This window comes from Heterodontus francisci, chromosome 17 (assembly GCF_036365525.1).
Source record: "Heterodontus francisci isolate sHetFra1 chromosome 17, sHetFra1.hap1, whole genome shotgun sequence".
Lineage (NCBI taxonomy): Eukaryota > Metazoa > Chordata > Chondrichthyes > Heterodontiformes > Heterodontidae > Heterodontus > Heterodontus francisci.
The window spans coordinates 29,875,684-29,901,700 of NC_090387.1; the positions used below are offsets into that span (position 1 = coordinate 29,875,684).

General features: G+C 43.2%; 1 protein-coding gene across 1 annotated transcript in view; it reads left to right on the plus strand.

Moving 5' to 3' along the window:
- The window catches only part of LOC137378580 (early endosome antigen 1), a 1,009,825-nt gene that overhangs the window by 86,307 nt on the left and 897,501 nt on the right, over nucleotides 1-26,017 (plus strand). The window contains exon 4 of the mRNA XM_068048885.1: nucleotides 9,486-9,569. Coding sequence (XP_067904986.1) covers nucleotides 9,486-9,569 — 84 coding nt within the window. The remainder of the gene's footprint in view (nucleotides 1-9,485; nucleotides 9,570-26,017) is intronic.

Sequence of the window (26,017 nt, forward strand, 5' to 3'; positions counted from 1 at the left end):
TCACAACCTTTGCATCACCAACTCCTTCTTTCAAACTAAACCCTGTCATTAGGTTTCATGGAGACACCCAAGATCACGTCGTTGGCACCAGCTGGACCTCATCGTCACAAGACAAGCCTCTACAACCAGTGTTCAAATCACACGCAGCTTCCACAATGCGGACTGCAACACCGACCACTCCCTGGTGTGCAGCAAAGTTAGACTCAAACCAAAGAAGTTACATCACTCCAAGCAGAAGGGCGGCCTGCGCATCAACACGAACAGAATTTCTTACCCACAGCTGTCACACAGGTTTCTTAATTCACTTGAAAAAGCCCTTCAAAACACTCCTGCAGGGGATGCAGCGACCAAGTGGGCTCACATTAGAGACGCCATCTATGACTCAGCAATGACCAACTTTGGCAAACTTGAGAAGCAGAATGCAGACTGGTTTCAGTCTCACTCTGAAGCGATGGAACCAGTCATAGCCAAGCGCACTGCACTGCTGAACTACATGAAAGCCCCCAGCGAGTTAACATCCGTAGCACTTAAGCAGAAGCACTGCGCAAAGAACAGCCAGGCGCTGTGCAAATGACTACTGGCAACACCTATGCAGCCGTATTCAGCTGGCCTCCGACACCGGAAACATCAGAGGAATGTATGATGGCATTAAGAGAGCTTTTGGGCCAGCCATCAAGAAGATCGCCCCCCTCAAGTCTAAATCAGGGGAACCGATCACTGACCAACGCAAGCAAATGGACCGCTGGGTGGAGCACTGCGTAGAACTGTATTCCAGGGAAAATGATGTCAGTGATATCGCCCTCAATACAGCCCAGTCTCTGCCAGTCATGGATGAGCTGGACGAACAGCCAACAAAATCGGAACTCAGTAATGCCATCGATTCTCTAGCCAGTGGAAAAGCCCCTGGAAAGGACGGCAGTACCCCTGAAATAATCAAGAGTGCCAAGCCTGCTATACTCACAGCACTCCTTGAACTGCTTTGCCTGTGCTGGGATGAGGGAGCAGTACCACAGGACATGCGCGATGCCAATATCATCACCCTCTATAAGAACAAGGGTGACCGCGGTGACTGCAACAACTACTGTGGAATCTCTCTGCTCAGCATAGTGGGGAAAGCCTTTGCTTGAGTCATTTTAAACAGGCTCCAGAAGCTGGCTTAGCGTGTCTACCCTGTGGCACAGTGTGGCTTTCGAGAAGAGCGATCCACCATTGACATGCTGTTCTCCCTTCGCCAGCTACAGGAGAAATGCTGCGAACGGATGCCCCTCTCCATTGCCTTCATAGATCTCACCAAAGCCTTTGACCTCATCAGCAGATGTGGTCTCTTCAGACTACTAGCAAAGATTGGGATGTCTACCAAAGCTACTAAGTATCATCACCTCATTCCATGACAATATGAAAGGCACAATTCAGCATAGCGGTGCCTCATCAGACCCCTTTCCTATCCTGAGTGGCATGAAACAGGGCTGTGTTCTCACACCTACACTGTTTGGGATCATCTTCTCACTGCTGCTCTCACATGCGTTTAAGTCTTCAGAAGAAGGAATTTTCCTCCACACAAGATCAGATGGCAGGTTGTTCAACCTTGCCCATCTTAGAGCGAAGACCAAAGTATGGAAGGTCCTCATCAGAGAACTTCTCTTTGCTGACGATGCTGCATTAACATCCCACATGGAAGAGTGTCTGCAGAGACTCATCGACATGATTGCAGCTGCCTGCAATGAATTTGGCCTAACCATCAGCCTCAAGAAAACGAACATCATGGGACAGGACGTCAGAAATGCTCCATCCATCAATATTGGCGACCACACTCTGGAAGTGGTTCAAGAGTTCACCTACCTAGGCTCAACTATCACCAGTAACCTGTATCTCGATGCAGAAATCAACAAGCGCATGGGAAAGGCCTCCGCTGCTATGTCCAGACTGGCCAAGAGGGTGTGGGAAAATGGCGCACTGACACAGAGCACAAAAGTCCGAGTGTTTCAAGCCTGTGTCCTCAGTACCTACCTCTACGGCAGCGAGGCCCGGACGCGTAGGTCAGCCAAGAACGATGTCTCAATGCATTCCATCTTTGCTGCCTCTGGAGAATCCTTGGCATCAGGTGGCAGGACTGTATCTCCAACATAGAAGTCCTCGAGGTGGCCAACGTCCCCAGCTTATACGCCCTACTGAGCCAGTGGCGCTTGAGATGGCTTGGCCACTTGAGCCGCATGGAAGATGGCAGGATCCCCAAAATCGCGTCATACAGCGAGCTCGTCAGTGGTATCAGACCCACCGGCCGTCCATGTCTCCGCTTTAAAGACATCTGCAAATGCGACATGAAGTCCTGTGACATTGACCACAACGCGTGGGAGTCAGTTGCTAGCGATCGCCAGAGCTGGCGGACAGATATAAAAGCGGGGCTAAAGAGAGGCGAGTCGAAGAGACTTGGTTGTTGGCAGGAAAAGAGACAGAAGTGTAAGGAGAGAGCCAACTGTGTAACAGCCCCGACAACTAATTTTATCTGCAGCGCTTGTGGAAGAGTCTATCACTCTTGATTGATTCAGTACAACTTATCTTGGTGTAATGATACAAAGTGGGATTAGAATAGGTGCTTGGCCGGTACAGACACGATGGGCCGAAGGGCCTGTTTCTGTGCTGTATAACTCAATGACTATGACTCTTTAGAATTGGCTTTTTTAGCCACTCCAGGCACTGCTCCACAAACCACTGACCACCTCTAGGCGCTTAACCATTGTCTCTCGAGACAAGGAGGCCAAAGAAGAAGATAGCTACTATTGCAGTAATATTGATTTCATATCTACAAACTAACTTTGTATTTTGTAAATCACTTTACCAGAAGTCTTTGTATTGTTGTAGAAAATCCGCTGTGTGTATGTTGTGGTGATACCATTTTCTTTGTTTCCAAGCAATGGATTTCCTTACTTAAAGAGGAAGGAAAGAGTGTTCCTTCGTTTTGTGGAGTAAAATTGCTTGCCCATTGTCTTTCGAGACAAGAAGGCCAAAGAAGGATTGATTTGGTTTCAATGGCCACTTGCACTGGTGTTCTATAATCCAAAAAATTATTTATATGAAACTGTTTTTATTTAAACCCCACCCCCCCCCACCCTCCCCACCCAATGTTCTTCTGGCACTAATCCTAGGGTCATGTGGACTACATAAAACACTAATGGGTTCTGCTCTTGACTGCTAAAACTGCTCAGTATTCCAAAGATAGCCTTGGGCTATTTTTCCCTACTGCAAACTGTCTTCTTAAGCCCCACTTCCCTGTCCCCTCCACCCCTCACCTCCAACAGTAAGTGCAAAGAGCTTGTGGATTCAATCAAGACCATTCTATCAGCTGCCTCTGCCGCGTTCCTCCCTTCCCCGAGCCCACCTGGCCAAACATCCTCAAATGCCTCTCCCTGTCTCAGCCCTGAACTTGCATCTTTCATTCGTTTCTCTCCTATCTCCTTTTATGCCCTCTCTGTGCTCATCTTGTTCCTGAGACCACCTCCTGCTCCCTTGACCCTATTTCCACTAAATTGCTGACCACTCAACTTCCCCTTTTGGTCCCCATGTAAGCTGATATTGTTAACGGTTCTCTTTCTTCAGGTATAAAAGCAAAATACTGCGGATGCTGGAAATCTGAAAAACAAACAAGAAATGCTGGAACCACTCAGCAGGTCTGGCAGCATCTGTGGAAAGAGAAGCAGAGTTAACGTTTCGGGTCAGTGACCCTTCTTTGGAACTAGCAAATATTAGAAATGTCAAAGGTTATAAGCAAGTGAGGTGGGTTTGGGGCAAGAGATAACAAAGGAGAAGGTGTTGTCCCTCTCTCCTTTCAAATCTGCCAACATCACTCCTCCCCTCAAAAAAAAAACCCTTGATCCCACCGTCCTTGCAAACTACCATCCCATTTCAAACCACCCTTTCCTCTCCAAAGGCCTTGAACTTGTTATTCCTCCCCCACTAAATACGTTCCTATCTTACCTGGAACTCCAATCAGATTTCTGCCCCTGCCACAGTACTGAAACAGCTTTTTATCAAAGTCAAAAATGACATCCTAAGTGACTATGACAGAGGTAAACTTTCTCTTCTCGTCCTTCTTGACCTGTCTGCAGCCTTTGACACGGTTGACCACACCATCCTCCTCCAACAATTCTCCACTGTCGTCCAGTTGGGTGCGACTGCTCTCACCTGGTTCAGGTCTTAATTATCTAATCGTAGCCGGAGTATCACTTGCAATGGCTTCTTTTCCTGCTCCCACACTGTTACCTCTGGTGTCCCCCAAGGATCTATCCTTGGCCTCTTCCTATTTCTCATCTATGTGCAGTCCCTCGGTGGCATCATCCAAAAACAGAGTGTTAGTTTTCACGTGTACACTGATGCGATCCAGTTCTACCTCACCACCACCACCACAACCTCTGAACTCCTCCACTGTTGCTAAATTATTAGGCAGCTTATCTGACATCTAGTACTGGATGAGCAGAAATTTCCTTGCAGAGGCTCAGCGCCAACTCTCAGATACCTGCCTCCAGCATTCTCCCTTTACCTGGACCCCTCCCTCTGGCCTCTTACCTGCTCTTGATCTTTTCATTGAAAACTGTCGGCGAGACATCGGCCATCTCAATTTCTCTGCCCCCCTCACTCACTCTAACCTGTGCCCCTCTGAACTTGCCGCAATCCGTACTCTCAGGCTGACTTTGTCATCAAACCTGCAGATAAGGGCGATTCTGTTGTTGTCTGGCGTACCGACCTCTACCTGGCAGAGCTTCAGCCCCAACTCTCAGACACTACTTCCTACCTTCCCCTGGAGCATGACCCCATCACCGAACATCAAGCTACTGTCCACAGGACTGTCACTGACCTCATCTCCTCTGGAGATCTTCCCTCTACAGCTTTCAACCTCATTGTCCCGCAATCCCGGACAGCCCGCTTCCACCTCCTTCCCAAAATCCACAAACAGGACTGTCCTGGCAAACCCATTGTTTCAGTCTGCTCCTGCCCCACTAAACTTATTTCTTCCTATCTTGACTCTGTCATTTCTCCCCTGGTCCAGTCTCTTCCCACCTACATCCGTGACTCTTCTGACGCCCTACGTCATTTTGACAATTTCCAGTTTCCTGGCCCCGACTGCCTGCTCTTCACTATGGACGTCCAATCTCTCTACACCTCCATCCCCTACCAGGATGGTTTGAGGGCTCTCTGCTTCTTTCTTGAACAGAGGCCCAACCAGTCCCCATCCATCACCACCCTCCTCCGCCTGGCTGAACTTGTTCTCACATTGAACAACTTCTCCTTCAACTCCACTCACTTCCTTCAAGTAAAAGGTGTTGCTATGGGTACCCGCATGGGTCTTAGTTATGCTACTCTTTTTGTGGGATATGTCAAACATTCCTTGTTCCAGTCCTACTCAGGCCCCCTCCCCCAACTCTCTTTCCCGTACATTGATGACTGTATTGGTGCCGTTTCTTACTCCTGTCTGCAACTGGAAAACTTTATCAACTTTGCTTCTAATTTACACCCTTCTCTCACCTTTACTTGGTTCTTCTCTGATACTTCCCTTCCCTTCCTCGACTTCTCTGTCTCCATCTCTGGGGATAGGCTGTCTACTAATATTCAGTATAAGCCCACCGACACCCACAGCTACCTCGGCTACACTTCTTTACACCCTGCCTCCTGTAATGACTCCATTCCATTCTCCCAGTTTCTCCTTCTCCGACGCATCTGCTCTGATGATGCAACCTTCCACGACTGCGCTTCTGATATGTCTTCCTTTTTCCACAACCGAGGATTCCCCCCCACTGTGGTTGACAGGGCCCTCAACCGTGTCCGGCCCATTTCCCGCACCTCTACCCTCACCCCTTCCCCACCCTCCCAAAAAAGATCATCCTCCACCATTTTCGCCACATCCAGCGTGATGCCACAACCGAACGCACCTTCCCCTCCCCTGTCAGCATGCTGAAGTGATCATTCCCTCCGCGACACCCTGGTCCACTCCTCCATTACCCCCACCACCTTGTTCCCTTCCCACGGCACCTTCCCCTGCAATCGCAGGAGGTGTGATACCTGCCCATTTACCTCCTTTCTCCTCACTATCCAGTGCCCCAAATAGTCCGTTCAGGTGAAGCAGCGATTTACTTGTACTTCTTTCAATTTAGTGTACTGTATTTGCTGCTCACAATGTGGTCTCCTCTACATTGTGGAGACCAAATGCAGATTGGGTGACAGCTTTGTGGAACACCTCTGCTCAGTCCGAAAGCATGACCCCGATCTTCCAGTTGCTGGCCATTTCAACACAATCCCCTGCTCTCATGCCCACATCTCTGTCCTGGGATTGCTGCAGTGTTCCAGTGAACATCAACACAAGCTCGAGGAACAGCACATCATTTACCGATTAGGCACGCTACAGCCTGCCGGACTGAATATTGAGTTCAGTAATTTCAGAGCATGACGGGGCCCCCCTTTTTATTTTTATTTTTTGTTTTTTATTTTTTCTTTTATATATATTTTTTATTTATTTTATTTTAGTTTGTTTCTACTGTGCCTACCCACTTTTTTTCATGTTTGTACTTGGGGCCAGGCTGTTCATTTTTCCGTCAGTTAACACCCTCTCTGCACTAACACTTTGTCTTTCAACACACCATTAACATACCATTTGCCTTTGCTCCATGACCTTCTGGTCAGTTATTGTCTGTGACCTTGTCCTATCAACACCTTCTCTTTGGTTACCTCTTGTCCCACCCCCGCTTTACTTGCTTAAAACCTATTACATTTCTAATATTTGCCAGTTCTGATGAAGGGTCACTGACCTGCTTCTCTCTCCACAGATGCTGCCAGACCTACTGAGTATTTCCAGCATTTCTTGTTTTTATTTCAGATTTCCAGCATCTGCAGTATTTTGCTTTTATATTAGAGCAGAAATTTCTGTCTATGGGAACATTATTTTCGGTCCCGCTCCAAACTCTGTTTCCCAGCTACTGACTCCATCCCTCTCCCGGACAACAGTCTGAGATTAAACCAATCTGCTTGCAACCTTGGTGTCACATTTGACCCTGAAATAAACTTTTGACCTCATTCACACCATCACTAAGGCCACCTATTTCCACCTGACTTCGCCTCTGTCTCAGCGCATCTGCTGCTGAAACCCTCATTCATGCCTTCGTTACCTCTAGACTTGACTATTGTAACGTACTTCAGGATGGTCTCCCACATTCTACTCTCTATAAACCTGAGGTCATCCAAAATTCTGCTGCACACGTTTTAACTCGCACCAAGTCCCGTTCACCTATCGCCCCTTTGCTTGCTGACTCTTGGTCAAGCAACATCTTGATTTTAAAATTCTCATCCTTGTTTTCAAATCCCTTCATGGTTTTGTCCCTCCCCATCTCTGTAATCTCCTCCAGCCCCACAACCTTTCGAGACATCAGTGCTCCTCTAATTCTGGTCTCTTGAGCATCCCTGATTTTAATCGCACCACCATTGGTGGTATGCCTTCATTTGTGTTACAACCAGGTGAGAAAGATGTCGAGGGGTCCCTTTTCGCCTTTACCTCATCTTACTGTAACAGGATTTAATTTTACACACACTGTGTTGTGAGCTCCCCCTTGGTGAATGCTTGTTCAGCACTTTCCAATTATAAGGCAAAGAAATGAGTACAAACAGGCTTCCTTAGGTTTAAAGAAAAAGTGAAATTTATTAAAACTTAAACTCTAATATGGTTAATGCCTACGGATACACACCATGCCCCATGCTAGCATGCATTAGCAATACACACATGCAAATAGGGACAGAAAAGAGCAGAAGAAAAATAGTGGAGAAGTTTGAGGCAATCTCTGAAGGGGGTTTGTTACTGTGCTTCGATCTCGCTGTAGAGTCCTTGATTATAGGTAGTCTTGCTTTTTGTTGGGGCCCAGTATTCTTCTTAAACCTTGTTCACTGTAGGAGACTTTTCTCTCTTGGAGTCTTGGGTCTTCAGTTCCGTGAGAAAGAGATGGGAGCAGACAGGAGAGAGATGTTCTCAGTCCAGGAGCGAAGAGCTTTCTGTCTTCAAACACTGTTTCTCCAATTTAAAAAACTCCCCTAGTTGGCCAGCAGGTGGTCACATGACTGACTGGTTTGACCAGGTCTCTTCTGTGTATTGGGACCATCTTAGCAGTCAACCTGGAATGCTAGCTTCTCCACCTGCAACATCTGGTAATCAAAAGTCCATTGTGGATTAAATTGGAGCAGGGAGTGGCCCCTTTGTCCTTTCCAAGTACGGTCTGTTACTATGCAACTGTCTTTCTAGTCAAGGGTCTGGTGTTTTTTTTAAACTAGTTCTTTCTTTACTCCAGTAACAGTTTAAAAAAAATCACTGTTCATGTGATGAAATTAATGTGCCTCATTCTTGGCAGGTGGGGGCCTGCATGACAGTTGCTGAGGCCCTAAGCTCTGGAATACACTCCTTACACCTCTCCACCTCTCTAGCCTCCTTTAAGATTCTCTTAAAACCTCTCTCTTTGACCAAGCTAATATCTCCTTACGGGTCTTTGTGTCATGCATGTTTTTATAATGATCCTGTGAATTGCCTTGGAATGTTTTATTACGTTAAGGAACCATATAAATATAAGTTGTTATGCCTCCTTATTACGAATTCACTGCCCACCAGAAATAATCATATTTCTGCTGGTTGGTGAAAGGAAATAATCTTTCATTATGATCTTCAGATTCTTTCACAAATGAGCGAATTACTATTTGATATCCCTTAACATTTGTCGCAATGAATACAGATCTTTTTTTAAAAGTCTTATTATAACTATATCCTTAAGACTATTGAATCTACATTGTCTCATTTCCAAGCTTCCTGTTTTCCTTCTTTAATGTGATGCCCAAAACACAATACTCCAACTGCACAAAATATTCCAGTTATGGCCTAAACAATGTCTTCTACAGATTAATCATTATTCGGTTTTTTTTTGCTTTAGTGTCCCTACATATAAACCTCAGGTTGTTTAGAATAGTGGGAATATATTTTGAACAACTGCCTCCTTTGGCTCCAACATTGGTTCTGACTTGGCACATAGCTTTCATCTATTATTCTCAGTTACTACCTATGCACTAGTGGTTGCACACCTTGGTCAACTTGTCTCCAGGAACTGGAAGAGAACCATCACATATCTGATATATTTACAAGTTTGCTGTAAGTAATTCTGATTTCAGACCAGTTTCTGGAGTCAAGTGTTGTCATAGGCACGTCATTGCATAAGTTTAACCTAAGCAACTAATAACCTTTGAGCTTCTATTTTTCAGCAAGTTGCATTTTACATTTACTGAATTATAATCTGTAAGGATTTGCATTTTATGGGGACAAATAATTTTCCAATTTATAAAAAAAAGTCTTCTGTTGATTAACTTGCTCCAGGTCATGTAAAACCGACTAAGGAGGAATTTCTGTCGAAATGGATCACTTCATAAAATACACAGTGAATAATCATATCTATTCAATTTTCTTTATTTGACAGGAATATGTTGCTAAGGTAACTGAGTACAAGGAGGAGAATAGTATTTTACTTAGAACAAAGGAAAATCTGGAAAAACAAACTGCTGTAAGTTTTTTTTTATAATGACTGGTTTTATCTGGACCTTTTAATCACTTGATAATGGATAGCATTTTTAGATTTCTGTTTCGGTTTTTTTCCCTTTTACTTATGTACTCTTGAGAAGGCCACCTCTAATATTGTTGAAAAATGAGACTGGGCTCAGAAAATAATGGATGTGTAATCTTTAGCATTTTTATGTAATTATTGTACTTTGTGTTATAACATTGCCATGGTGGTGTTCACTGCTGCGGAATCAGACAGTGTAAGAGACCAGAGTTGGTGATAATTGGTAGCATTGATCAACGATTATTAGCCCAGCTTACCAGTTTCTGTCCATATTGTAAAACATTATTCACAAAGGGACAAATTGCATTAAAGTGAATGAAGTAATGAATACTGTAGGGGAATTTTTTTAACTGCATCTTATATTATATTTTGTCATTGAATTTTGCAGTAAAATAAATATTTCACAATCTAGCAATACATGAAAGGTCAGAAACCAGATTTGTTTTCTTATATCCTAAAAAGAAATCAATGATTTGGCATTAATTTAAAGTTAACTTAATTAATTCCTTACAATACTGCATGAAAAATGCTATATATAATATATTATATATACAGATATAAAGTTATGCTACCATTTATTAACCAGAATGTTATTGTACAGGAGGCTTGAAGCCTTTCTGCTTCTGTCATGGGTGATTTCTTTTTAAAACACTCTCAGTTAGAAAAGTTAGCGCTAATAAAACAGATTCACAACAGTTTTGGATCTGTAATGCATCAGGACAGGTGTCAACAAATGCACAGGTTTATGGTCATTTAGAAACGAAATGGAGGGTATTCATTTAGTTTATTACTTTTAACCAGAACTACAATTTCATATCTAGAAACCGCATACTTTTACCAAATCCTATATGACATAATTAAAAATAAATTTATTTGCAGTGTGTGGAGCTGCTTTTAAAACAGTTACACTTTCCTACAGGGGGAAATTGTTGAGGAGGTAAATAGCTGAGTTAGATACAGCAGGATGTTTTCCTTATCTGTGCTGACTTAGCTAATTTCAATATTCCTTGACTAGAAAGGGGAAAAATAGTTAGCACACCCACTCCTCAGTGCTATTCATCCACAACACTTTGGATGTGCAAGTGTGTGAGTGCTATGTGAAAATCAAATCTGGTTTAAGTGTGACATCCCTGTTAGTGGGAATGAATCTGTAAGAATCACTCGACACTCGGGTCTGCTCCAAACGTCAAACAGTTTATTGGGTTACGCCGGCGGGGAGCAGGTCACTGGGCAATCCAGATTCCTCTCTGCCGAACAAAGGAAAATCATCAATACTTATACAGTTTCAAACAGTTACTCAGCCCATCTCGGCTGGACACGGTCCAATCATAGTGATTATAGATTGCATACATTGATTAGCGGAACCAATGAAATTGGTTACCAGGCATTGGGGGACTGCGTGACCAGCTCATGGACAGCTAGGGGGTTACTCATGATGTCTTCCAAACCCCCTTATCTACCGTCCTTGGGTCTTATGTATACGTAACATCTTGTCTTAACCTTGTTACAGGCTGGTATCTTTGTCAGCATTCCATAAGGGCATCTGCTGGAGGCTGTTTGATATTTCGCTGAATGAGCCTTTTTCTTATTGAATCTGTGTGATTCAGCCCTTATAAGGAATGTAGTCAAGTTAGTTAGCTAAGTCCCATGGTGCCTTGCAAACATTCATTGCTAGCTAGAGTTATATGTTATTGGTTATTCACATAATATTTATTGCAGGTGCCTCTGCCCTGGGAATACGCTCCAACATCCCCCTCTGTTTCATAGCCTCTTGCCTATCACTATCTAGACTTGAATATTAGTGTGGCTACTTGCACAAGACATGACAGGAGAAAATTGGAGAAAGGAGTGTTTTGAACGGTGGACTTTGTAACATGATTGTTTTAAAAACTGATTTTTAAAAGTGTAAGGTGGAGTCTGAGAAGTCAGGTGACCTCACAACCACTCTGCTTAAGAACGAGACAGAAATCTTGGTTACCAGGACAACAGCAAACACAGATCAAAGACTTATTTTTGAAAAGCAGTGACTGCAGGGGTGTGACACCTGAAGAACAATGGGTTTCACCCTCCCTTTTGGATCGTAAACAAGAGGTCGGTGATTCTGAGGATACAAATGTGCATGGCAGCTGCTAACACCTGGAAACGATGGAAGGCCCAGGTGGCACTACTGAAATCAGACTTCTGGATTTTGCATATTGGAAAAGGACAATAAGCTATTGACTTTTGGTTACAGATAAATTTAACAGATTTTCTGAAGACAGACAGGCTATACAGAAAGGAAACCAGCAGTGGCAGCCTGAGAGGAGGCTATAAGAAAGGAAGGCAACCAACAGTGGCAGCCTCAAGGGAGAGAGAAGAAACACCTGCTCTCTGAGAATACTGATACAGTGAAAGGCTGTGAAGACTTAAACTTGTTTTGAAAGTTGAGGTTTGCAGAGAAGTAAAAGCCCAACAGGATCACCAGGAATTGCCTTATTCACGGATGTCCAGGTCGAAAGTGCTCAGAGAAGTGACTGAAGAGGACATTGACTTTGAGAAAGATCTGGGAGATCCAACCCATTGCAACTGGGACAGGCTTGGAACTTTTAACCACAATGATTTTGCCCTCAAAGAGGACTGTGTAACGTGTCAGTGCGGAGTGAGGTTTTCAAGTATTTTAGTAAGTAAAGAAAATACCTTTCTCTGTTATTTGGGGTATCAGCTACTTGCAAAGTACTATTTAATTGATGGGAATTTTTTTTAGTTTTGTTGTTATGAAAATCTTAAAACATGAAATCTTGTGTCTTTGTTTAAATTCGTCTGGGGGTTCATACCTCATTTTTAACGTTAATGGTCTCACTTAGGTCATAACAGGAGGATAAGAAAATTAGAAAAATTAAAAATTAAAACAAATTTACAGATTCTGAAGATTTTTTTGAACAGTTGAACAATTACGTCGAATTACAAATATTAATGTTGGGTAACTCACTTGTAGAAGAATACACATTCTGAAATATTCAGAATAGCCATTAATGTAAGTAAGTTCAATTGAAGAAACGGCTTGATGATTAAATTTGATCTGTAGTTCATGAGTCACGGACTGTAGCAAAGTGAACAGTGCAAATACGAATTTAAGGCCGCAAACTTATCCTCAAGTATATTTGCTCCAGTTGCCGGTTACCTTTGGGAAAAAAAGGCCAGTGATACTTCCATTTTACTGTAAAGTAAAGGATGCCTCGACGCGAAGGAGAGGATGTTCTGCCATCAAAGCTTGGTTTCTTTTTGAAACTAGGTTTGATCTGATAACTTCATCTGCAAAGGATGTGCATTTAGTATGTTTGAAACCATATGGCCTGTGATGGAGCACCTCATAGAGTCATTATGGCAAAGAAGGGGGCCATTTGGCCTATCGGGTCATTGACTGCTCTTTCTAGAGCAAACCAGTCAGTCACATTCCTGGCTCTGTCCCCATAGCCCTGCAGGTTTATTTCCCTTAAGTGCCCATCCAGTTTTCTTTTGAAATCATTGATTGTCTCTGCCTCCAACACCCTTGTAGGCAGCGAGTTCCAGGTCATTACCACACAGTACATAAAAAAGTCTATCCTCGCATCCCCTTGTACTTCTTGCCCAAAACCTTAAATCTGTGTCCCCTAGTTCTTGTACCATCAGCTAATGAGAACAGCTTTTCTTTGTCTACCTTATCTAAATCTGTCAGAATCTTGTCTATCTCTATAAAATCTCCCCTCAATCTCCTTTACTCCAAGGAGAACAATCCCAACTTCTCCAACCTAACCTTGTAGTTAAAATCCCTCAACCCTGGACCATTCTGGTAAATCTCCTCTGCAACCTCTCAGGACCCTCACATCCTTCCTAAATTGTGGTGACCAAAATAGGAAGCAATACTCTGGTTGTGGCCTAACCATAGCTTTATATAAGCTCAGCATAACTTCTCTGCTTTTGTTCTCAATACTTCTGTTTATGAAGCCCAAGAACCCATGTGCTTTGCTAACTACTCTCTCAATATCTCCTGTCATATTCAAAGATCTGTGCACATGAATCCCCAGGTCCTTCTGTCCCTATATACTCTTTAGAAATGTGTCATATTGTTATGTGTCATATGTGTTATATTGCCTCTCCCTATCCCTTTTGCCAAAATGCATCACCTCAAACCTCTCGGTATTAAATTCCATTTGCCACTTGTCTGCCCATTCTGCTAACCTATCCAAGTCCTGTTGCAGTCCATTGGTATCATCCTAACTGTTTGCCATACCTCCATGTTTGTTATCATTGGCAAATTTTGAAACTTTATGCTGTATTCCAATATCCAAATCATTTATATATATCAAAAAAGCAGTAGTCCTAGCACTGAACCTTGGGGGACACCACTGTCTACTATCCTCCAGTCTAGAAAACAACCATTTACCACAGCTCGCTGTTTTCTGTCCTTAAGCCAATTTTTTATCCAAACTGTCATTGACCCTCCTACTCCATGAGCCTCAATTTTGTTAACCAGCCTTTTTAAAAAAACTTTGTCAACAGTTTCTTAAAATCCATATAGATAGCATATATTACATTCTCTTCATTGACCTTCTCTGTTACTTCATCAAAAGATGCAATTAGATTAGTCAAACATAATCTGCCTTTTACAAATCTGTGCTGACTATCCTTAATTAACTTAAACCTTTCCAAATGCCTGTTGATTTTTTCCCCTGATTATTGTTTCTAAACCCTCACCCACCACAGATGTTAAACTGATCTGTAGTTACTAGGAATGTCCTTGCACCCTCTCTTGAACAATGACGTCACATTTGCCACTTTCCAATCCTCTGGTACATCACCCATATCCAGGGAAGATTGAAAAAATATGGCAAGCCCTTCTGCATCTCCACCCCCACTTCCCTGAGCAACCTGGATGCAAGTTATCCAAACCAGACAACTTATCCACTCTAAGCAAAGCCAGCCTTTCCAGGACATCCTGCCTATCAATTTTCACCCCATTCATTCCCTCTGCCATCTCCACTTTTGCCGATATTTTTTCAGCATCCTCTTCTTTAGCAAACTCCGATACAAAGTACTTAGGAAGTATTCTAGTCTTGCCTTGTGCCTCTAAGCATCTATCACCTACTTTGTCCCTAACAGGCCCACCTTGCCTCTTACTACCCGCTTGCTATTTTTATGCCGGAAGAAGATTTTGGGGTTCCCTTTTATTTTAACTGTCATACTATTCTCTCATTCTTTCTTTGCCAGTCTTATTTCCCTCTTCACTTCCACGCTCAACTTATTGTATTTGGCCTAGTTCTCGCTTGTAGAATTCACCTGACATGCATCATACACCCTCCTTTTTTGTTTCATCATATTCTCCATTTCCCTCATCATCCAAGAAGTCCTGGCTTTGATTCATTTACCTTTCCCTCTTGTTGGAATGTGCCTAGCCTGCACCTAATACATCTCTTTGTTAAAATTCACCCATTGTTCTCTTACAGTTTTTTCTGTCAAACTTTGATTCCATTTTACCCTGGCTAGATCCCCTCTCATCCCAATGAAGTTGATCCTCTTCCAATTCAGAATTTCTTATTTTAGATTGTTCCTTGCATTTCTCCATTACTAATCTAAACCTTATGATACGATGATCACACTTACCCAAGTATTTGCCCTCAGACACTTGGTCTACAGCACCAGATCCAGTAATGCCTCCTTCCTAGTTGGACCAAGAACATACTGGTCAAGAAAGTTCTCCTAAACACAGAAATTCCCCCCCTCCCCCTCCTTTCCCTATACTCTAACATTATCCCAATTGATAGTTGGGGGAATTAAAGTTTCCTGGTATGCACACTGTATATTTCTTGCACATCTCTGTGATTTCACTGCAGATTTGATCCTCTGTCTCTCACTATTTGGAGGCCTATAGAATGCCCCAGTAGCTTGATGATACCCTTTTTGCTTCTCAACTCTAACTAAATGGATTCCTTCTTAGCCCCCTCAAGGACACACACTTTTTCTAACACTGGAATGTCTTTCCTAATCAGCACTGTAACCCCACCTTCCTTTATTCCTGCCCGATCCTTTCTGAGCACTTTGTATCCATGAATATTAAGCGCCCAGTCCTCACCGTTTTTAAGCCACGTTTCTGTCATTGTCACTACGTCATATTCTCACTTGGCTATTTGCACTTGAAGCTCATCAGTCTTATTCACCACACTTTGTGTATTCTATTCCAGAATGCTTGCTGTTGAAGGATGATGTTGGAGCCAATCTTTGCTCATTCTTACATTTATTTTACGGTGTAAAAAGATCACAAACATATAGCTCCTTACTCAAACCTCCCCTTAGTTTCAGTAAGTGTCTCCATACATGTGCTCAAGTAAGACCCTAATTAATACCCTCTACCTGCACATAATTAAGCATAATTGATATGCAATTAATATTGTGCAGTTTCATACATGCATTCTAAACCTGTCTTTGTATTCCTTATAGTCCTTCTTCGTCTGCTCCTGTCTAATAAAGGACTACTTCCTTCTCTAATACTATTATCCATTTATGCACCTTATTCCTTTTGTCTACTTCTATATGCCGATGCCCAGCCCCCTGTCAATTCAGTTTAAACCCTCCTCAACCACACTACTGAACCTCCCTGCAAAGGCATTGGTCCCAGTCCTGTTGAGGTGCAACTGTCCTTTTTGAATAGGTGCTTCCTGCCGCGGAACTTATTTGGTTCCAAATACATTGTACTGGCTAATCTGAATGGCTATCAAAAGCAGGTTTTGACACCCAAAGTGTGTATGATTGGGCACTCCCTGACAATCTGCAGTGAGACAATAGGCTTAACTTTAACCTGCCAGGGCAGGTAGCTTTCTGTCTTGGCGCTGGAAACTGCCATGGGACAGGCGAGTCTGATGTTTACACATGTTAAATGCTCATTAATTGCTGTTTTAATCCTGGATTCTGCCCTTAACTCTGAGTGCACAGGTTTCACGGGCTTCCTGAAATTCACCAGGTTGTGCGTGAGACAACAGTGGGGATTGATTGGGCTGTGCAATTGACATGCAAGACAGTCTTTAAATACTGGGATATGACAGCTGCTTCCTTATTGAAGTGAAAGGCTTTTGCTCACAGAACTTGTTCTAAGAGTGTGCTTTCACTGCTTTGGAGTTGATCTTTAATACATTATAGGTTATTTCTGCTACCTTGAAGTTTTTTGTCTTTGGTCTGCACTTCCCAGCAGCATGGAAGCCACTTATGCAGCTCTAAATTGGAGCTCTGATGAGGAACGAGAGGAGCATCACCAGCAGCAGCCTTCTCCTCAACCACCTGCCACTCCACAGGATAGAAGGGATGAGCACAGAGCTTCAGCTTGGTGGAGATGATACCCTCCGGACAGGATATACAGGCTGACGATTAGCATTCTCGACATGACTAAGCACCAGTGCCTTAGCAGGCTCATACTTTTCTGTCAAGTTGTTGCTGACATTTGCAGCCTCCTGGAAGAAGACCTTCTGCCAAGTGGACCAGGTGGGCATGCATTGCCAGTGGCAACTAAGGTCACCACAGTCTTAATTCCTTCACCTCTGGCACCTTCCAGGAATTTGCAGGATATATCTGTAGTATCTCTCAAACTGCTATTTATGTGTGCTTTGGCACTGATGAGGCCAGTCAGAGTGAGAGGGCTCTCTGATTCAGGGAGTCTTCGATTGCATGCATGTGGCAAAGTGCCCTCAGACCACCCAGCAGTATGTTTCAGCTGAAGAGGATTCCAATTCATTAATGTTCAGCTGCATTCAACCACCAAATATATGTCTGTTCAGGATACCCAGGGAGCTGCCATGATGCCTTCATCCTGTGCCAGTCAACTTTGCCACAGATATTCGCACCACCAAGCAGAGTAAGCAGATGGCTTGTTGGAAACAAGGGCTACCCTGTAAGGACATGACTGATTGCACCTATGAGGAACCCTACCATTGATGCCCAGGAAAGGTACAGCTGAAGTTACATGTGCTCAAGAATTGCCATTGAGTAAGCAGTCAATATGCTGAAAGTGGTGCCTGGAGTGATCTAGGGGCACTCTTCGATATGCATCAATGTTCCCTCTAAACTGTGCAGTCAGGCAGCAATCCGGAATGCATCATGCAGGGAACAAACAGACTGCACGCAACCAATGTTCCTTTTAAGATGCGCACATGCACAGCCTAGCAGCAATCTTAAAAGGACCATGCAGTGCAGCAAATAGGCTGTGTACAGCAAAGAGAAATTAGAACATTGGTATGTACCAGCAAGGGTTTCCGGAATGATAGTGGCCTGCTATGCCTTGCACAACGTTAAGCAATTGCGCAGACTGGAGCTGCAGGAGGACAAAGGTGATGATCTGCACCTTCGGAGGAGGAAACTAATTAGGTGTGGGCACCTGTAGCCTGCCAGGGATGCCCAGGATGAACTGACTGAGGCACACTTCAGCTAATCTGAGACAGTGCAACTATCTGGCACACAAATTCTGAACCTGCTGTGCCACCTATTCCCCCAGCACAAAGCAGTCACACAATCAACAATCAATCCCTCTCGCAAACTCTTGTCATACCATTTTTCAAAAGGCAGAAGGCCACTTGGCTGGCAGCAGGCAAAGATGAGGAGGACGGGACAGTGGCACTTTGGAATAAAGTTTACGGTTGATAAACATTGAACTGAAATGTGACAATTTAACACAGCGTTAAACACCCAAGTAAATAACCTTGTGCAACTACAAATCCTTTTTCTTCCTTTTCCTGTTATTCCTACGTAGTTCAATTCCTGTGGAGCCAGCAGAGCGACTTGGTTCCCTGCTGTGATTGCTCAGATGCTCTTGGCTGACATCATCTGGGTTTTGGAGCCTGTGAGGGCCCTAGCAAAGATTGCTCCAACTGCACCTGTGCAGGGGCAGACTCTGCCATCAGGTCAGGAGGCAGCATGTGGGGCTCCTACTGAGAGGGGCGAATGTAGACAAGGGGTGGAAGTGCTATGAAGTCTTCATTTCCACATGCCCTTTCCCCACCTTCCCTGTATGACCCACCTGCACTTCCCTGCTTGCCAAGAGCCGGAGAGCATTTTGTTACGCTTCAATGTGCTGCTGAACAGCCAAGGCAAGGCTTTTCTCCATCCTACTTAAGATCTGAGCGTGTAGACCATTGGTGAGGGCCATCAAACACTCTATGTACGCTGAGTCTGATGCTCCATGTAGGTGGCTGCTCTTTCCATGGACATAGATATCAGTGCAAAGGCCTAAGACGTCATGGCAGACACGATAGAGGGACTTCTCCAATCTCTCTCCAATTGTGCACAGTGTTTCAGGAAAGGATGATAGAAACTCTCACATTTTCTGTTGCTGCTCCAGAATAGTCCTTTTCATGGATGGCCTCTGAGACTCAGCATCTGCTTCCAGCTGAGCAGAGTTTGGGGGGCCCTGCGCCCTCCGATGAATGACCTCCTGAGGAGTCTTTGTCCTTCTCTGTGGCAGCTTGTACACTTGTGGGACCTATGGGAGTTGAAAGACATGAATTAGAACTGACAAGATGAGTTGGTTCGAAGTCATTTTAGGTCATCATATTTCTGTGGTTGGTGATATTGTTACGAAAGTGCTTCCATTTTTTAAATATTTTATTTTTTGGGGACTTGTGTTTAAAACTGAAAAGATTTCATGGATGTGTTTTTTTTACCAAGTTCACTGAAAGGACACGTGAGATGTTGTTTGAAAACAACCTTTGCTGGAAATCATGTGATTTAAGCTCAATAAACAACAGAAACCTGGTGACCTGGGGAAGATGCTTACAGAGAAGCCACATGTCAAGATTTATGCAGGTCAGGAGGTTGCCTTTCTGTTTGTGGTTTCACTTCTGAGATATTGTTTTGGTTCAGTTGGGGTGTTAACTGTTTTGAAGACAGTTGGTGTTTTGTCTGCCAAGGAAAAAGAAACTCCAGCTCATTTAACCTGCACCTCTCCAAGAGACCCTGAGAAGGCCAGTGTGTCAGCTCCTCTTTCCTCCTGTCTTTGGAAAATCCCTGCGATTCAAGTGTGTGTTGCTGAAACTCCTGATGCCACATGTCTCCTGGAAAGTCTACGAGATGATTTCTCGACATCTCCAGAATGAATTGCTTCTGAAAAGATCCCAGTGACCTGTTTCCGTGTACCCAGACACCAGAGCAAAAGGGACAACTGACTTCCTTCCATCTTTTCTCTTTTTTTTCTTCAAGAATTAGCAAGTATTTGACCAAAGTGTTTTTTTGGCCTTTTTATTTGTAACAGACCTCTACAGAGAGAATTTGTGTATTTTTTTCAGAATGTGTGGGGAATTTAAAAAGGGAACTTTCATATTTCAATCTGTGTGTTAATGCTTTGCTTCGGTACTGAATAAGTCTTGTTTGATAAATTGATAATTTTGTTGTTTATTAAAGAAACCTGGTTGGTGTATTTTATTCTGGGATAAAGAGTAGAATACATGATTAACCACATTGGTAACTGGGCAAACATTTAAATATACATTGTGACCTGTGGAGAAGTGGAACTGGAAAAGACAGTGCACTGCTCCCAACTCAGTCTTAATATCAAGTCTACATCAGTGAGTGTTGTATGACATATGGCTGTGTTATATTTAATTCAGGTAGCTGGGAGACCCCCAACTCTATCGCCAATAGCCAGGCATGTGGAGTCGTAGCTATCTAGCATTGCCTCCTCCACTGCCGTCGTGGTGGTAATGACTGGAGAGCCATCCCCGGGTTTCTGCTTCTCTCCCTGTACTGTGCTATCCCCTCCTGCAAGGAGGGAAAGAAGACAGTTATGAGTGTGAGAAATGGAATGTTTTAAGAGGATGGAAGGACCACATTTCTGACAGTCACTGAGTGATGTGTCTGCCGTTGCAATATGAGGGTGAGTGTCTGGCGGCTGATCAGACAGAATATGAGGAGGTGCCTCGAGAGAGAGAAGGAATGGGTTCACCTGCAAGGTTTGCTGCTGTGAGGAGTAATGTGCAGGAGAAGGTTGGGGAGGACAGAGTAAGGGGATTTGTACTTGAATGTGCCATGCCGCTCACCTTTCCTGGCCTGGTCAGGTTACTAAACCTCATGCGGCACTGTATCCAGGACCAATGCACAACACTTCTGCTGTTGACCTCTTTGCCACTTCCAGTCATGCCTGCTTGTTCTCTGCAGCTCCCTTCTTCTTCCTGTTAGTGGGGAACAGAACAGAACCTCCCTCTGGGCCCTTAAAGCCCACAGCGTGATGTCCAGGGACACATCTGGGAGCCGTGGTGAAATCTTTGCATGTTGACACTCCATTTGTCTAGTTGCTTGCTGGCTCAGTTCTGGCACTTTTTGAATGCTTCCTTTCTGACCCTCGCAGGGTTCCTTTAAATACTGGAGCTGAAACGGACTGATGCAGATCGTCATCAGGTCCACTTGCTCTAATTGGTCAGGAAACCTGGATGTCAGACGTACGAACATTGGCCGAGTTAAAAAGTCACCAACAAGCGCACTGCCGAAACCTCTGGGTTCCCGACGCACTGCTGGCCTCCCCCGCTGCAAGCGGGTCGGAATATTAAAATTCAGCCCAATGATTCTTATTGGCAATGTGATCCCTTGGGACCTCTAGTTCGCACACCCTATCAACTCTTTCATGTAACAAGCTGTGGGAGAAGACAACACTAGCCCTTCACTCCGACAGTCGCAAAAGGAGTTGGCTCATGCTCCAGTTCCTACACACGCTCAGCTACCTGTAACTGGATTACATCAGTGGTATTCTGGCCCAGAAGCCTTAAGGTGTGGAGGTCACCGAGTCAAAGTATAGATTCCTCCATGACAAAACTGAATCATTTGGGCACTTTCATTCATGTTTTGGTTGAAGTTATTGGAGAGATGATTCTTGATGTTCAAGGGTAGTCTGTGGCTTGACAGAATGTGACTACTCAGAGGCTCTTGACCCAAATGTACTATGCTCAGTTTCCGCCACATGGAAGGGGGGTGGGGGGGGGGTGGGTGGGAGTTCTCTTGACTACAGGAGAGCAAGATAGGAGAAAGTCATGAAGAATTGCTATCAAAAAGTCAGCTACAATAAAATCATAAACAGAAGTAAACTGTGGATTTTTGAAGCCTTTTTATTTATTGGCTGCAGAACCCCTAAAATGTAGCTCCTTTCCAAATCTCATGCAGACCACATCTTTTTATTCCAGTGTGAGTCATGCAAGTCATTTTCTAGGATGCAGTGGGGCAGATTGGGGAACATGCACAAGTGATCACACAAATGAGATTATACAGTTGTAATTAAAATGTAATCCACTGGCTGGTTTCCTGGGCCATAACAACCATTTTTGTTAATTGAATGTGCTTTGTAAGCCCATGAAAGTTGGCTGTGATTGACAATCTTCAAAAATATTGAATCCCTTTGAAATAGCAGCCGTCCATAAATGCCAGGTCTGGTGGTCGTTTGTTAGTTGTGTTTATCATGCTGCCACATGTGTAGGGATGACCAACTTCTATAAACAGCTATTTATGGATTGCGATTAGAGGTTGGATCTTTTCAAACTTGCCAAAAGGAACAAGAAGAGCAAAAAAACCTTTTTTAACAGTCATCACATCAGTTTGTATTGCAAATTTCCAATTAGAAATTCATTGTCTTAGAAATTACAGTGCAGATTGCATTTGGCCGATAGTGAAAAGGGTGCTGTAGTATTTTGCATATGCTATGGCTTCTGTGAATCATTTTAATAGTGAATAAAACTGATTTGTTATTTTTACCTGATACAAAGTGGTCTATTATTGTGATATTTTATGGTTTCTAATTGACAGGAGATACAGTGAGCATCCTATATGCTGTTCGGTGAGCACGTATTGATGTTCTGATGAAAGGTCACAGACCTGAAACGTTAACTCTGCTTCTCTCTCCACAGATGCTGCCTGACCTGCTGAGTATGTCCAGCACTATGTTTTTATTTCAGATTTCCAGCATTTGCAGTATTTTGCTTTTATTATAGCAATTATCTGTGATTGGGCTCGACAGTAAAAGATCTCAGTTTGCAGTAGACAGAGTCTGCTTCTGGAAAATATCATCAAGCCATGTGCATGACTAAAGGTTTTGACAAAAAGTACAACGTGAGTTAGCAAACCATTGTATTGTACCCTTATCGCATACACCATGGTGATCCCTTGGGTACAGTCCACTGAGAAGTGCATCACTTCAAGATATTTTTAATAATTTTGAGTTTGCTCCACATATTCCATTGGGGTCAAAGTCAATGGATATTTTTGTAAATGGAACCTGCGTCCCTTATGATGACGAGTTTTCCCAAAATGCTTGGTATTTAGTTATACAGTACCGTGAACCCTTGTTATATCAACAGGATATGGTCATGCTATTATATAATTAGATCGTGGTACATCATAGAATTACACAATTGTACAGCGAAGGAGGAAGCTATTCGCCCATCATGTCAGCACTGGCTCTCCGAATGAGCAGTTCATCTAGTGCCACTCCCCGCCTTCTCCCCATAACCCAGCAAATTCTTCCTTTTCATATAACAGTCTACTTCCCTTTTGAATGCTTCAGTTGAACCTGCCTCCACCACAATCTCAGGCAGTGCATTGCAGACCTTAACCACTCACTGTGTGAAAAAGTTTTTCCGCATGTCACTTTTGCTGCTTTTACCAATTATTTTAAATTAGTGCCCTCTCGTTCTTGATCCTTTCACGAGTGGGAACGGTTTCTCCCTTACTACTTTGTCCAGACCCCTTATGATTTTGAATACCTCCTTCAAATCTCCTCTCAGCCTTCTCTGCTCCAAAGAAAATAGTCCCAACTTCTCCAATCTGTCTTCATAACTGAAGTTGCTATTTCCTGGAACCATTCTCGTGAATCTTTTCTGCACCTTCTCTGACGCCTTCGTATTCTTCCTGAAGAGCGGCGTCCAGAATTGGACGCAATACTCTGGCTGAGGCCGAACCCTTGTCTTGTACAAGTTCAACATAATTTCCTTGCTCTTGTACTCGATGCCCCTATTAATAAAGCCCAGGGTGTTTTATTAACTGCTCTCTCAACCTGTCCTGCCACCTTCAGTGACTGATGCACATATACATCCAGGTCCATCTGCTCCTGCAACCCCTTTAGAATTGTACACTTTATTTTATATTGTCTCTCCATGTTCTTCCTACCAAAATGTATTACTTCACATTTCTCTGCATTGAACTTCATCTGCCACCTGTCCACCCATTCCACAAACTTGTCTATGTCCTTTTGAAGATCTACACTATTTTTCTCACTGTTTCAATGTTTCCAAGTTTTATATCATCCGCAAACTTTGAAATTGTGCCCTGTACACCAAGGTCTAGGTCATTAATATAATCAGGAAAAGCAAGAGTTCCAACACTGACTGCAAGGGAACTCCACTACAAACCTTCCTCCAGTCCAAAAAACATCCATTAGCCACTACTGTTTATTTTCTGTCTCTCAACCAATTTCATATTGTTACGACTGAGGCTGGAGGAGTGCACTGTCTTTCTCCAGTTGCACCTCTCCACGGGTCACTATGTATTTAAATGTGCTACCCAGTTACCGATACGGCCAATTATATACTTTATCTATTTTAGTTTCAGAATAAAACCCATCAACCAGATTTCTTGAATAAACAACAAAATTATTAATTTATTATAAAACAAGACTTATTGAATAAACATGCAAAGCTTATTAACACACAGATTGAAATATGGATGTTCCCTTCTAATTTAACCCAACACACACGCACTCCCATACATCGGTTAAAGAAAAAATAAAGAGGTTTTGTCTGCAGAGATCACTTCAGAAAATAGACAAAAAAAAATACTTTTGGCAAAACACTTGTTAATTCTTGAAGGAAAAGGGTAAGATATGGTATATTCCCAGCTGGTCCTTTGATTCTGGCATCCGAATACACACAGACGGCTCTCACTGGGATCTTTTTGGAGCAGTTCTTTTCAGGCAACATCGAGCATTAGTCTGGCAGGATTTTCAGGAGAAATTCTACATCAGAGGTTTCAGCTATCACACTGGATTCTCAAGATTTCTCAAAGAGGTGAAAAAGGCTGAGCTGGCGGCTTCTCTCTTAGCAGGCTTACCCCAACTGACTCAAAACAATATCCACAAACAAAACCAACTCTTGATCACCATAAATCTTGACATGTCACTTCTCTGTAAACAACACCCATAGTTATTAAGGATCCTGTTGTTTACATAGCTTAAGACATGTGACTTCCAGTAAGGGTTTGTTTTTTTTAACAAAGTCCCTCGTCCTTTCGGTGATCTTTTTAAACAAAAACAAAGTCCAGCATCCATGGAATCTCTTCAATCTTTCAAATGAATCAGTTTCCACAATTTTTAAACGAGTTCTCAAAAAATATTTAAAAATTGAAGCACTTTCATCACAGTATCCATATTGCTACTATCCCATTTGTTCCATGAGTGAAAGCTTTACTCACAAGTCTGTTGTGTGGTACTGTATCAAATGCCTTTTGGAAGTCCATGTACACCACGTCAACTGCATTGCCGACATCAACCCTCGCTGTTACCTGTTGAAAAAACTCCAAGTTAGGTAAACATGATTTTCCCTTAAGTAATCCATGCTAGCTTTCTTTAATTAATCCGCATTTGTCCTTGTGACAATTAATTTTGTCCCGAATTATTTTTTCTAGAAGTCTCCCCACCGCCAAAGTTAAACTGACTGGCCTGTTGTTGCTGGGCTTATTTTTACACCCTTTTTTGAACACTGGTGTAACGTTTGCAATTCTCCAGTCCTCTGGCACCACCCCCGAGCCTAAGGAAGACTGAAAAATTCTGGCCAGTGCCTCCGCAATTTCCATTCAGTATTTTTGGATGCATCTCATCTGGTCTTGGTGCCTTATCCACTTTAAGTACAGACAGCCTATCCAACATCTCCTCCTTATCAATTTTAAACCCTTCTAGTGTCTGAATTACCTCCTCTTTCACCATTACCTGGGTTGCCTCTTCTTCCTTGTTAAAGATCGATGCAAAGTATTCATTTGATACCTCAGCTATGTCCTCTGCCTCCATGTGCAAATCCCCTTGGTGGTCCCTAATCGGCCCCACTCGTCCATTTACTATCCTTTTACTATTTCTATGTCGATAAAAAACTTTGGGATTCCCTTTTATGTTAGCTGCCAGTCTCTGTTCATACTCTCTGTTTGCTGCTCTTATTTGCTTTTTCACTTCCCCTCTGAACCTTCTGCATTCAGCCTGGTTCTCAATAGTATTCTCTATCTGGCATCTGTCATAAGCACACCTTTTCTTCTTTATCTTAATCACTATCTCTTTCGTCTTCCAGGGAGCTCTGAATTTGTTTACCCTTTCTTTCCCCTTTGAGGGGACATACCTTGACTGTGCCCTAACTATCTCTTCTTTGAAGGTAGCC